This window comes from Berghia stephanieae, chromosome 12 (genome assembly GCF_034508935.2).
Source record: "Berghia stephanieae isolate SIO BIC M18660-M18661 chromosome 12, UCSD_Bste_1.3, whole genome shotgun sequence".
Classification (NCBI taxonomy): domain Eukaryota; kingdom Metazoa; phylum Mollusca; class Gastropoda; order Nudibranchia; family Aeolidiidae; genus Berghia; species Berghia stephanieae.
The window spans coordinates 32,319,444-32,332,006 of NC_088371.1; the positions used below are offsets into that span (position 1 = coordinate 32,319,444).

General features: G+C 35.8%; 1 protein-coding gene across 2 annotated transcripts in view; it reads right to left on the reverse strand.

The window, feature by feature from the left end:
• Positions 1-351: 351 nt before the first annotated feature.
• Positions 352-12,563, reverse strand: part of LOC144958308 (F-box/LRR-repeat protein 2-like) — a 38,226-nt gene continuing 26,014 nt past the window's right edge. Inside the window, exons 14-18 of one of the 2 annotated variants that reach the window (XM_078890195.1) lie at positions 9,799-9,855; positions 8,549-8,761; positions 6,948-7,115; positions 5,522-5,939; positions 1,246-5,278 (exon numbers count right to left, since the gene is read on the reverse strand). In XM_078890195.1, the coding sequence (XP_078746321.1) occupies positions 7,008-7,115; positions 8,549-8,761; positions 9,799-9,855 (378 nt within the window). In that variant the 3' untranslated portion in view covers positions 1,246-5,278; positions 5,522-5,939; positions 6,948-7,007. Of the gene's footprint in view, positions 5,940-6,947; positions 7,116-8,548; positions 8,762-9,798; positions 9,856-12,563 lie in introns of both variants that reach the window. The other variant, XM_078890194.1, reaches the window with a different exon arrangement.

Here is a 12,563-nt window from a genome sequence, read left to right on the forward strand (position 1 = left end):
ACATGTAGACAGTACCTTTCTATTCGATAGACATGTAGACCGTACCATTCCAGTAGAAAGACATGGAGCCACGTGGAAAAGACAAATGCTACAGGGCCATAGAGGAAACAACAAGACCGTAGAACGGTGATGAATCCCGTCAGACCACAAAAGGCCAATGTTCATCCAGCCCTCTGGGGAATTTCTAACCACCACAAATAAATTGTTACAGAAGTGATGATTTTTTTTTAAAAACCTTTAAGTCTTCAGCAGAATATTCCAAAAACCTGCAGATTTCATCTACACACTTAGATAAGTAGTCATTTGGAGAAAATACCACCATTTATTGAGACCACATGGCAACCACGCCAATTTGTTTAAGAATTAATTTTGTATGCTTTATTTGCCAGTCATGAATTCAGTTGTTAAGGTGGGCGTCCTTGAGATAATAAGTCGTATGGTGAAAAGCTTTGAACACAGAGATATTGACAATTTTGGTCAAGAGATCAATTTTTATAGAAAATGAGTTATCAAAACTCATTAAATCAAACATTTTCCTACATATTGATGAAATATTTTAATAGAATTCTACTCCTAAATATTATTCTAATTTTTTTATGGAGGTAATAATTACACTTATATACGTAATATCAACTCTTGTCAATTTGGAAGCCATTATCTCAAAATTAGGGTTTCACACCCTAGCCCATGCATATGACCATAACTTCATGAAAAGTCCCCCGATGCTTCAAATAAAGATTAAAATGTTCAGGAGACATTGGGCTTTCAAGAAATGCAAAAAAAAAAAAACCCCAAAACCAAAATTTTCACGATGCGACTGATTATGTCAGGGACGCACATTAATTGCATCAACTATCAATGTATTTCTCACCATTTGCTCCATCCTGCTATCACACCAGTTAGAAACGATGGGTGACACACATATTACACATTTAAACAAGTGACGTCATTGACTGACAATACAAACACAAAGAGGTCAAATCGTCAAACAGATATGGGTAAGCTCACGTCTTGCATTGATTTTTAAAAATGATGATGTCGATGATGATGCGAATGATAATCATAACAATGACAATTGTTTAGTGATGATGATAATGACGATGGTTATGATATTGATAATGATAACAATGCCAATGATGATAATGATGATGGTTATGATGATGATGATGATAACAATGACAACGAGGATGGTGGTGATGGCGATGACAATGAAAGAGATAAAAATCGGGACATAAATAATGGATAGTTCATTAAATAACTTTTATACATTGTACAAAAAACCTCAGTTACACAATTTTACACTGTTCAATTTCAATATAATATCTGTTCATATCTACACATTTATACACCAGCATCTTCACATTTACATATCAATATACAACCAACAGCATCAGCCGTCAATGAGTTTTCACTATACAGAAATGGAGAAATAAGCAGGCAAAAAAATATAGTTTAAAAATGTAAAGGGACAGCAGAGACCCTACCACTAGCAGCTACCAACTACTTACTTACCTACACATAAACATTGATGATGTGGAACTTGTTTGTTTGTTTTTTTAACAGTTTTACAGCGCTTGCAAAACATTAAGCTCATATCAGCGCCAGTAAAAAAGGAAGAAAATGGGATGGTAAAAAGTTATAGAATTACGATCAAAGCAGTTGAGAAAAGGAAAGACAAAGGAGAATTATTTCAAACAGGGAACAGATGTAGATTCCAAGAGCACACCTTCAGTGTACTCAGTTTGAAATCACCTGAAAATCTCATCCAGACACAAGCACAGGATCCGACTAAGAAGAACACACTCAAATTTTTACATTATAATACCTTCAAAACAAATATAACAATACATAACAGATATATGATGAACAAGCAAAAAAAAATAACATCTCACAAAACTCTAACTATACATTTGACTGTTTCCTTCCCAGCCAGGGCCAGGACAAAACCAAGTAATCTCATTCCAAGACAAAGACAGAAAGCAAGCTGAAAAAGAGATATCTATAGCGGATAGAAGACACAGTAAGTGCCTCCCTGCCCAATATGGGAGGTCAGGAACCCCATCCAGGATGTGGAACTTGATGATAAAATGAAGTTGGTAAAGGCAGAGAGTGAAAGATGAATCTGGACAACTTTTCAGAGCTAAAACAGGACACCCTAACACAATATAGTCATGACTAGTGTTGGGCATATTGTATCGTAATATCGATATGAATGACAATACCTAATCAAATCGATTTCAAAATGCCATATTGATTTCAATATATATATTATGCTCGCAGTTTACCAGAGAGGCTGGATGGCCACGTGCATGGCCAAAATCGGACCCACAGGGACCATTTCTTCATTTCTTATTATCGACTTGTAATAATGGAGCCAAAAACGATACAAAATCAATATACAATGAAAAACAATGAAGAAAAAAGAACCTTTTCGTGAATAGAGGTGTAGGAAGGGAGAAGCACATTTATCGAAATTTGTTATCGATTTTCGATATACCGATGTTTAATTCCTTTGCATCGATATATCAATATTTCAAGTGACGAAATATTGTATCGTATTATTTCAAAAACTTGTGATATCACCCAACACTAGTCATGACCCAAAAACAGCAGTATGTTTGGACATACTATATAATATAATCTAGATTTAGAGATTTTTCTGTTTTAATTGCTTGAATTTGCTAGTAAAAAAACCCAACATAATCCTGAGATTATCAAGGGTTCAAATAGGGAAGAGATGCAGATTCCAAGAGCATGGTATGAATGTACTTAGTTTGAGATCACCTTAAAGTCTCATCCAGACACCAGCAGAGGATCCCACTAAGAGGAAAACACTCAAATGTTTATAAGATATGTTAAAAAAAAAATACAGCTATCACTATATAAAAGAGAGATGATTTACATGATAAAAAATAACATCATCTCCCAAAACTAACACCATTCAATTGACTGTTTTACTCTCAGCCAAGGACTCCAGCAAGGGTCAGAACAAAACCGAGTAATCCCAATCCAAGACAAAGACAGAGCGCAACTCAGAAAACAGATATGGGAGGTTAGAAGACACAGCGAGTGACCTCCTGTCAAGCATGGGAGGTCATTAGACACCGCCCAGTCATTCATTTATCCGGCAGAGACATAAAGATGATGAAAAATGAAAAACAACAAGATGAGAAGAGAAAAAAAAAAGGCTTCCAAATAAACAGTCAATTCTCATTGTTATGCATCATAAAAAGTCATAGAATTAGAAATAACAACAATCGCTGACCTGCCTAAGGAAGCTAAAAAAAAAAACCCCACAAAAACTGGATATTTTATTGAAAAATTTGAATTTGAAGAAAAAAACATTTTTCATCTTAATTTCTATGAACTGTGTCTTGTTCAAAATCTGTAACAATTGGTGCGGTGTAACAGTGTAGTTCCATTTGAACACATTTTCCATTCCTTGAGTAAAACAACCATGATTTTCTTCTGAAATGTAACCTTTAAAAATACTGGAGCAAAAATCATTCTAAAATTTCCAAATTTGGCTAAATGTAATAACACACACCCCCTCTTCAGTCTTCACAATTTTTGTTTCAATCTGTGACCGACCCTATACGGATCAAATCAGCCAACAAGACAGGTCTGCAGTTCTTGGAAGGAGTGGCTGTTTGTTTTTGTTTTTAAAAGTTTTACGGCGCTTGCAACACATTTAGGTTATATCGGCGCCAGTAAAAAGGAAGAAAATGGGATAGTAAAAAGTTCTAGAACTACAATTAAAGCAGCCAAGAGAAAGAAAGACAAAGGGAATTGGGAACAAATAGGGCTCAGATGTAGATTCCAAGAGCATACCACCAATGTACTTAGTTTGAGATCACCTATAAGTCTCATCCGGACACAAGCACGAAATCCAACAAAGAGGAATACACTCAAATGCTTACATTATATATTCAAAATAACAAATATAATAATACATAACAGAGAGATGATTTACAAGGAAAAACATATCATCTCCCAAAACAATAACTATGCATTTGGCTGTTTCCCTCCCAGCTAGGACTCCGGCCAGGGCCAGGACAAAACCAAGTAATCTCATTCCAAGACAAAGACAGAGAGCATGTTGGAAAACAGATATAGGGGGATAGAAGATAAAGTATGTACCCCCCCTGCTCACTATGGGAGGTCAGGAAGCCCACCCAGAAACATTATTTTTTAAATTTTTAATCAAAGAAAAAAGTTTGTTTTCTCTCTGATGGAAACCAAATATGGATAAAAAATAAACTTTTGCTAAAGTTCCTGACATAAAATAGGACACAGGGTTGCCAATTCAGGAAACAAAAATTTACTGAACTTATAAGCAAACACATAAACCGACCCCCTTTCTGAGCACTTAACTCAAAAAAAAAAAAAAAAAGAAGACATTTTTACTTAATACTTTCCATTAAGCAGGTGATTAAAAATATATTGAGGGTTTATGACATACTGAATTCCGTAAATATACAGAAAATTGGCAACCTTAAGGACAACAGATCATGACACCCAAGAATTGCCTCCACACTTTGACCTTTGTCAAATATTCAATTTTTAAAAAATGTATACATCATCGATTAATCTTGTCATCATAAACTAGATGTATAGAATAACTGAGAAACGTTTTGCAGTCACTATAAACAAGGATTGTATTACAATCAAACATTGTAAAACGCATAGAGCATCATATATCCATAAGAAAGCACTGTATTATCAATATTATTATTATAATCATTATTACATTAATGCATATACAACAATGTCCAGACCTTCCACCAAAAGGAAAAAAAAAAAATCTATGTTATGTCATTCAATTTTTTCACACAGAGAGCCATTTCTTACAAAAATAATATTATTTTCAAATCCAAATTTGCCCAATTTTGGCTCCGTGTAAACCTGTAATACGTGGCAGGACTGACATTTAAGTTAAAGAACTAAATTGGTAAAAAAAAAAAAAAAAGAGCCAAATTTTCAGCACTTTGGTAACTGGGACATTGGCTGTTTTGAACGTTGTCGACGATGTCAACCTGAAATTAAATCCCTATCACAGGTGTTTGCACGCGAGGAAATAATTGAGGATCTTAATGCTGTTCATCTCATACTAAACTTTCCCAAAATACATCTCAATCACAGAGTTATATAGTGTTACCAACACCTACAGGACTTTTCTACGCTGTAGTCAGGACATGTGTCAAAGTCAATACTGGGCTGATATCAGCTGTGGACTGTAGAAAAACTTTTGATCAAAAGTGGACATTTCAGCTTTTAACTCACTCAACCCTAACACCGACTATATCCGTATTTTACACAGGTTACTTTTCCCCCCATGCTAATTTATTACATTTTTCTGAGACAACTTATAGGCGTAGTATCAAAGCTAATGTTTTTAGTTTTTGCATGTTAATAATAGTTGAATAAAACGATCTATGTACATGCTCATTTTTAATACATTTTTTTCCAATTTTGAAAAGTATCAAAAGTCTAGGATTGAGTGAGTTGAAAAAAAACAAACTCAACAATATAATCACAAGTTTTGAGCCTAAAATGTACATCTAAATTATTTAGTTTGTTTTCGAAGTGGTTATCTTCATTTTTGATCAAAAACATTTTAAAGTCCACAGTTTGTACCAATTAGTTCTGTATTGACTTTTGATTGGTGACTACAATATAAGGCCAGAAACCACGGAAACATGTATGGAAAATGGGATCATGACATATGGATGAGAAAGATCAACGATCAAGGTGGGTGATGGGGCCGATGAATATGAGGAAGAAGGGAATGATGATAATGACGATGATGATGATGCTGTTGCACTTGCTGTTTGTTGCTGATGGACCACAAAATCTTTGACGACAGTGGAGAAGATCATCTAAAAAGCACGGAGATGATGACGATAATAATCATGATAATGAAGATGAAGGTTTGATCTCTGAAAAAAAAGAAAATAAATTGTAGAATAATGCATTTCAAACAAGTAACGAATGGCTCAGATGTTCAGGAGCTCTTCTACATGAAAGTTGACTAATGTCAGCCACATTTGAGTAGACCTTCAATACAAGGATAGTTGACTAATGTCAGCCAAATTTGACAGATTTGCCACACGACACAAACATCCCAAAATGCAGAATTTTTACTTTTTCATTTATAAAACCTATCACACTATTGAATGCTTTAGAGGGGATGTAGTTATAAAACCCATCACACTATTGAATACTTTAGAAGGGATGTAGTTATAAAACCCATCGCACTATTGAATACTTTAGAAGGATGTAGTTATAAAACCCATCCACACTATTGAATGCTTTAGAAGGATGTATTTATAAAACCTATCACACTATTGAATGCTTTAGAGGGGATGTAGTTATAAAACCCATCACACTATTGAATACTTTAGAAGGGATGTAGTTATAAAACCCATCGCACTATTGAATACTTTAGAAGGGGAGTAGTTATAAAACCCAATACACTATTGAATGCTTTAGAAGAGGTGTAGTTATAAAACCTATAACACTTTTGAATGTTTTAGAAGGAATGTAGTTTAAATTAAATTGAGCTTTTTTATAGCGCAATATCCACTAAATGTGCTCAAAGCGCTTTACAAGGTCAACAGCAACATTTAACTTGTAGTAGGATGGGACATGACGCCTGTTAGGCGATATCATAATTTTTAGGACAAAGACAACGCTGTTAATAGCGAGGTACTCATTTTACACCCGAGTACGGTGAGAGAATGTGAGTAAAGAGCCTTTTCCAAGCACTCAATTATGCGCCGAGCGAGGCTCGAACCCAGGACCTTCCGATCCGAAAACAAGTGTCATACCACTAGATCACATAGCTGCAGCTAAATTCTAGACTAATTTCTGGACAAAGACACACTGTGTATATTTCCCGTAATGCCAATTGTCATCAACAATGTTCTATTTCTAACGTCGCATACCTGTTTCTGTGAGGTAATGAAGTTCTGATGGGAATGTTTCATTTTCTGACAGTTGCTTGGTCAAAGTATGACACAACATTTGCAATACCGCTGTCTGCCCCCACCCACTGATGGGGGCGGAGTCACAGGGGCAAAGTAGGCGTGGACAAGGATGTCGGGGAGGCGGCTCTGAAAAAATAAATAAGTTTCAAGAATGTCAACAAAAAAAACGATAACAGCACATAGCAAGGTGTGAATGAAACCAATATAACATAAAATCCACTTGCAGTATCTGTAAGTTAATCCAACAGCCAACACTTAACGTGTAGGATGAGGCATGATGCCTGTTAGGCAATATTACAATTTTTCCGACATACATGACACTGTTAACAGCCACTCGTTTTACACCTGACTATGGTGAGAGTAAAGAGGCTACTCCAAGAACTCAAATATGCGCCGCTCAGAACAGGACTTGAACCCAGGACCTTCCAATCCTAATGCGAGTGTCATTTCCACAAGATTTTATGATGCAGTGTTGTTGATATTTTATCATATACCCATTTTATTTTAATTAAAGCAAACATTTTTTATCAATGCTTCTCCAAAATTTTGGTTATAAAATCAGAATCTTTGTTCGTTTAATTATTTGTGTCAGTGCATGACATAATCAGTCGAAAGGTGAAAATTTTGGATTTGCATTTTTTCCCCATTTTCTGAAAGAAAATGCTCCCCAGAGCATTTTAATCTTTATTTGAAGTAAATTGGGTGATTTTTCATGGTTATGAGAGAGGTATCCAGCAACTTTTCTCAAATTTAATACCTTTTCAACATGACTAGCTGTTAAAAATTATTTAGAAGTGAAATTAAGCTTTGATACTTCCCGAAGACGTACAAAAAGGAATGATTTAATCATTTATGAAAAGAACTCATTTTTTATATAAAAATGACCTTCCAACTAAACTTGGCAATATCTCAGTTCAAACCTTTTCACCATCCGACTGATTATGTCATTCACTGTAAAATATGTGTGGCTGGCTGAGAAAACCCGGAAAGATGCGCAAATTTCATAAATTGAGTTACGTATGCGCAGTGGTGTAGACCACATCTTTCTGATCATATATCACTTTTAATTTCTTTCTATGTCTACTAGAACCCAAGTTATGAATTTTTTTCTGAATAAAATCTGTTGCTATGGGAAACACTCTATCTTCGATTTTGGCTTGTATCTCAAATTGAAGCTTGCCCCATCTTCCATAATAAAATATTATTTTATCAAAGGCGACTATGTAGTCTAGTGGTATGACACTCGCTTTCGTGTCGGAAAGTCCCGAGTTTGAGCCTCACACAGTGCATAGTTGAGTCCTTGGAAAAGGCTCTTTACTTGCATTCTCTCACCATACTCAGGTGTAAAATGAGTACCTGGTCGTTAACAGTGTTGCCTCTGTCGGAAAAAAAGTGTAATATCGCCTAACAGGCGCCATGTCTCGTTCTACATGTTACATGTTGCTGTTTGTCAGGGAGCCCTTGTAAAGCATTTTGAGCACATTTAGTGGCTATTGCGTTATATAAAAGCTCACTTAAGCTCAAATAACAGTAGGTCAGTGACCAGGACAAAGACTCACTCTCAGCCTTCTGATGCCGGCCCTTGTGATGAGCTGGCAATCATAGATCTCGATACGCTGCAAGCCTTGACAGCCCATCAGGTGCTCCAGGGCTGCGTCTGTGATGAGAGGGCAGTTGTCCAGCTCCAGAATGGACAACTGCTCCATAGCGCAAGGACTGGAGCCAATCTGGCGAATTCCCTCATCTGTAATCAACTCGCAGTGGGACAGTGACTGAAAAAGGAGAGATAAGTTGACAATGATGATGTGATATAGCAATAATAATGATAGGCACGAAATTTTTAGCACAATGGGAACATGATAGCTTAACTCTTTCAGCGCCACTGGCCGCACTGTAAATTGAACCAATGGTATCATTTCTTTCATCAGAACATTCAATTTGCCATAGGGGGTATTTTAATTGAGATTTTGCGCTGAATTTAATGTCGCTCTTGTCTTAGCTTGTCATTCTCATGCTGCCTCAATCAGGTGTCAGCCGTTTTGTGATGGAAATTCGAATATAGTCTCAGCACTGAAAGGAGTTAAAAAGCACAGCGCTGACAACAACTTCTAAATTCTACCCGTCAATTTCTTTTCACACTTTATTGTGTGCATTATTCACACCTGCCTACTACAACAAAAATTTCGTAGAACTACGAAATTTTGGGGCCTAATTGACAATTATATAAAGATCTTTAATTCAATAAAATTCTTGAGCTAGTATATAAAGGAGTTTAAAGCATTAATTTAATGTAATTAAATACAAATTGGTAATTTCAAAAAGTAGTCATAATGTCTATTATAGATAGTATGCGCTTGGCTAAGAAGCTCACAACATTGCCTACAGGAAGTATAATGGACCAACACACAAAACTATGTGTAACCATGATCGTTTATAGTCTGGTTAATACAGTTTAGTGAGAATTACTCATAAACATGGATGGCTAAAAAACAATAACAAAGACTGGACTTATGTCAACTTCGTTCAGTCTATATCATCACCCCTGAAAACTACGAATTTTTCCAATTTAAAGCAGGCAGGTCAAGAATGGGAACATGAAAGTTTAAAAAGTACAGCCCTGACAACATTTTAAATTCTATTTGTCAATTTATTTTCACACATTCTTTTGAAGCATTATTTCAAACTATGAATCGTTCAATACTGGTGTATTCCATAAATACAGATCACATGCTATTGTTTACTTTCCACCCCACCATCTTATATCTTTTTTAGAGAGACTGTTTATGGATTTAAAAAACGGGATACTGACCAAGGCAGAAAGGTGATGGCAGTAGGTAGCAATATGGCCCAGTGTGGCATCCGTTATCTGAAAATAGATGTCAAAAATAAATTTTGTTTGTTTGTTTGTTTGTTGCTTTAGGTCCCTTCCAACACAATTGAGGTTATATGAGAGACCGCTGAAACAAAAAAACAAGCAATCTAACAAAAATAGTACAAATGTAAATCAAAATCATAACCTAAAGATATCATAAGCTAAATTATAAATAACCAAGAACAAACAGGCAGAAGATTTACAGAAAAAAAAAATCCCCTGTCAAAAATACAATTACAAACCAAAGAAGCAGGATAGGCTAGTAAAGAGAAGAAGAAACGACATCACTATTGGATCGTACACCCATGCGAACATCATAGGTATATGATTCAAGGGTGATGCTCCCATCCAACCACCAGCTCAAAAATAAATCAACCCTCCTATACTTATTGAATGTTTCTAAAAATAGCTTTTAATGTAAAAGTAGTAAAAACAAACACGGTCTGAATCCAGAGCTGCCAACCCCATCTGACGAGAATGTGTACAATGGGACCTCAAAATGGGGAGATTTCATAAAAATGGGTACAATCCTGAAATCGACGGAAACTAACCATTGTGAAAGTAAGAGGAAGGTATACTTATATAAAGTCACACCCCACAAGCTCAATTGCAGCAACAATGATGTTCCCAAGACTATAATCCCATCCTTTCAGAATTCTACCTCCCAGCATGAAGATCATAATTGGTCAAAAAATATATGAATATCCACTTGGTCACCAAGGTTTCTCAATAGGCTAGTAATAATATGAATTACAACTAAAGAAAACTTAAGTGACTCTCTGTACACTGAAAATGGGTACAATCTTGGGGAAAATGCGTACACGCGTACAATCACTGAAAATGCGTACAATTCCGCATTTTTTGCGGTAGGTTGGCAACTCTGTGAATCCTATATTTTACAGTGATTTGAATGAGTAGCCAGGTCTGGATTAAGCTAAGCGGAAAGTAAAACAAATAAAAAATGTTTAATGAGCTTTTAAATAGCGTAATATCCACTAAACATACTCAAAGCGCTTTACAAAGGATCCCTGGCCAACAACAACACTTAACATGTAGGATGGAACATGAGGCCTGTTAGGCAATATTACAACTTTTTCTGTTAGAGACAACGCTGTTAACGACCAGGTACTCATTTTACACCTGAGTACGGTGAGATAATGTGAGTAAAGTCTTTTCCAAGGATCAACTATGCGCTGAGCGAGGCTCGAACCCAGGACCTTCCGATATGACAGTGAGTGTCATACCTCAAGACCACAGAGCCGCACATTGGTATTGGTATATTATCTAAATCCAGGCCTGTAAATGGTTGGTGAAAAAATTGTCGGAACCTTTTGAATACGCGAAAACAGAACAAAAATATGGATTATTTACACAACACAGATATGACACGTCAATTGACAAGTCAAATCATGTCACTTTCCCCAACTTATTTATAATGAGGTCCTTATTTTATAGTACCAAAAAAAAAAAAAAAAAAATCCCAATTATTTGAGGGTCCTGGTCTGAGTTAGTTGTAAAATAAAATGGAAGAGAACAATTCCTACCCGTTTGAAGGATGTGTATCTCGCGCTTGACACGGGAAGCTGCGTATCTTCACTCCTGTTTGTTTGTGTTAAATGTTTAAGCTGATTGTTTCTTTTATTTGGATTAATTAATATAAAAGAAGAAGAAGAACCGGAGAAATGCTTGTGTGTCAGTAGCAAAATAGAGAGAAACCTTCCGGCCCGGTTAAACACACTTCTGTGCGTGCGTTATTTACTGATAAGGACAACTCGCGCGAACTTTGCGACAAAGATAATCTGTGCTTCGCACCCCTCTCCCGCTGGCACAGTAACCAGGCAGTGAATACATCCACGTCTAGTGGAGTGTTTAGGTGGCATGATAATATTATAGCTAACTGATAGACGTTTTGTTTTGTCTTTGATGCGACAAATATGTTTTTTTTGTGTTTTTTTTAAGTCGATATTTAAAATGGTATAAAATCTGATTTTTTCCTGGAACGAAATAAAAGTCTTTAATTTACTTTTTTATTGGTTCCGTTCTTTGATGTTACGAATTTTATTTTTACTATTAATTTTTTAAGAAAAAATATTAGCACTTATAGAGAAAAATCGTACTGTCGGAAATCCGACAATAGACGGAAGATTTACAGGCCTGTAAATCTAAAGTGCTGCAAACTTTTTTCTTACTCTAAGCTGGACATTACAGAAACTGGAGGAAATAAACTCATGGTCTACTGACCCCACAGCTCTAATAGATTTTGTTTTAAAATATACACTGGACCAACCATCAAGTATCTTCAGACTTAATTTTTTTCATACTTTGTTCCAAAATAAAGCGTTACCTTTCAAGAGATTTGAACCAATGATTTGGTTTGAGTTGTGTGTTGTTTGTGTGTGTGTGTGTTGTTTGTGTGTGTGTATGTGTGAATGATTATGTTTCAGCAAAAGTAATTTGTAATTTATGCGCTTAGAGTCTGGTGTCTCGGAGTTATACCGCTATATAAGTTTTCAGCATTATTATTATTATTATTTTAAAGACAATGGTGAAGTCGCGGAAAGGAAGAGTGAAAATAGGAATGAGTCCGCCAAAAGCGGAAGGGTTGGCAGGTATGTTAAAGGCAGACACATAGTGTGGTGAAGTGGTTACACAACTTTTCTGTGGAACAGAGCACGGCAACTAAAATCCTGGTAGCAAAACTG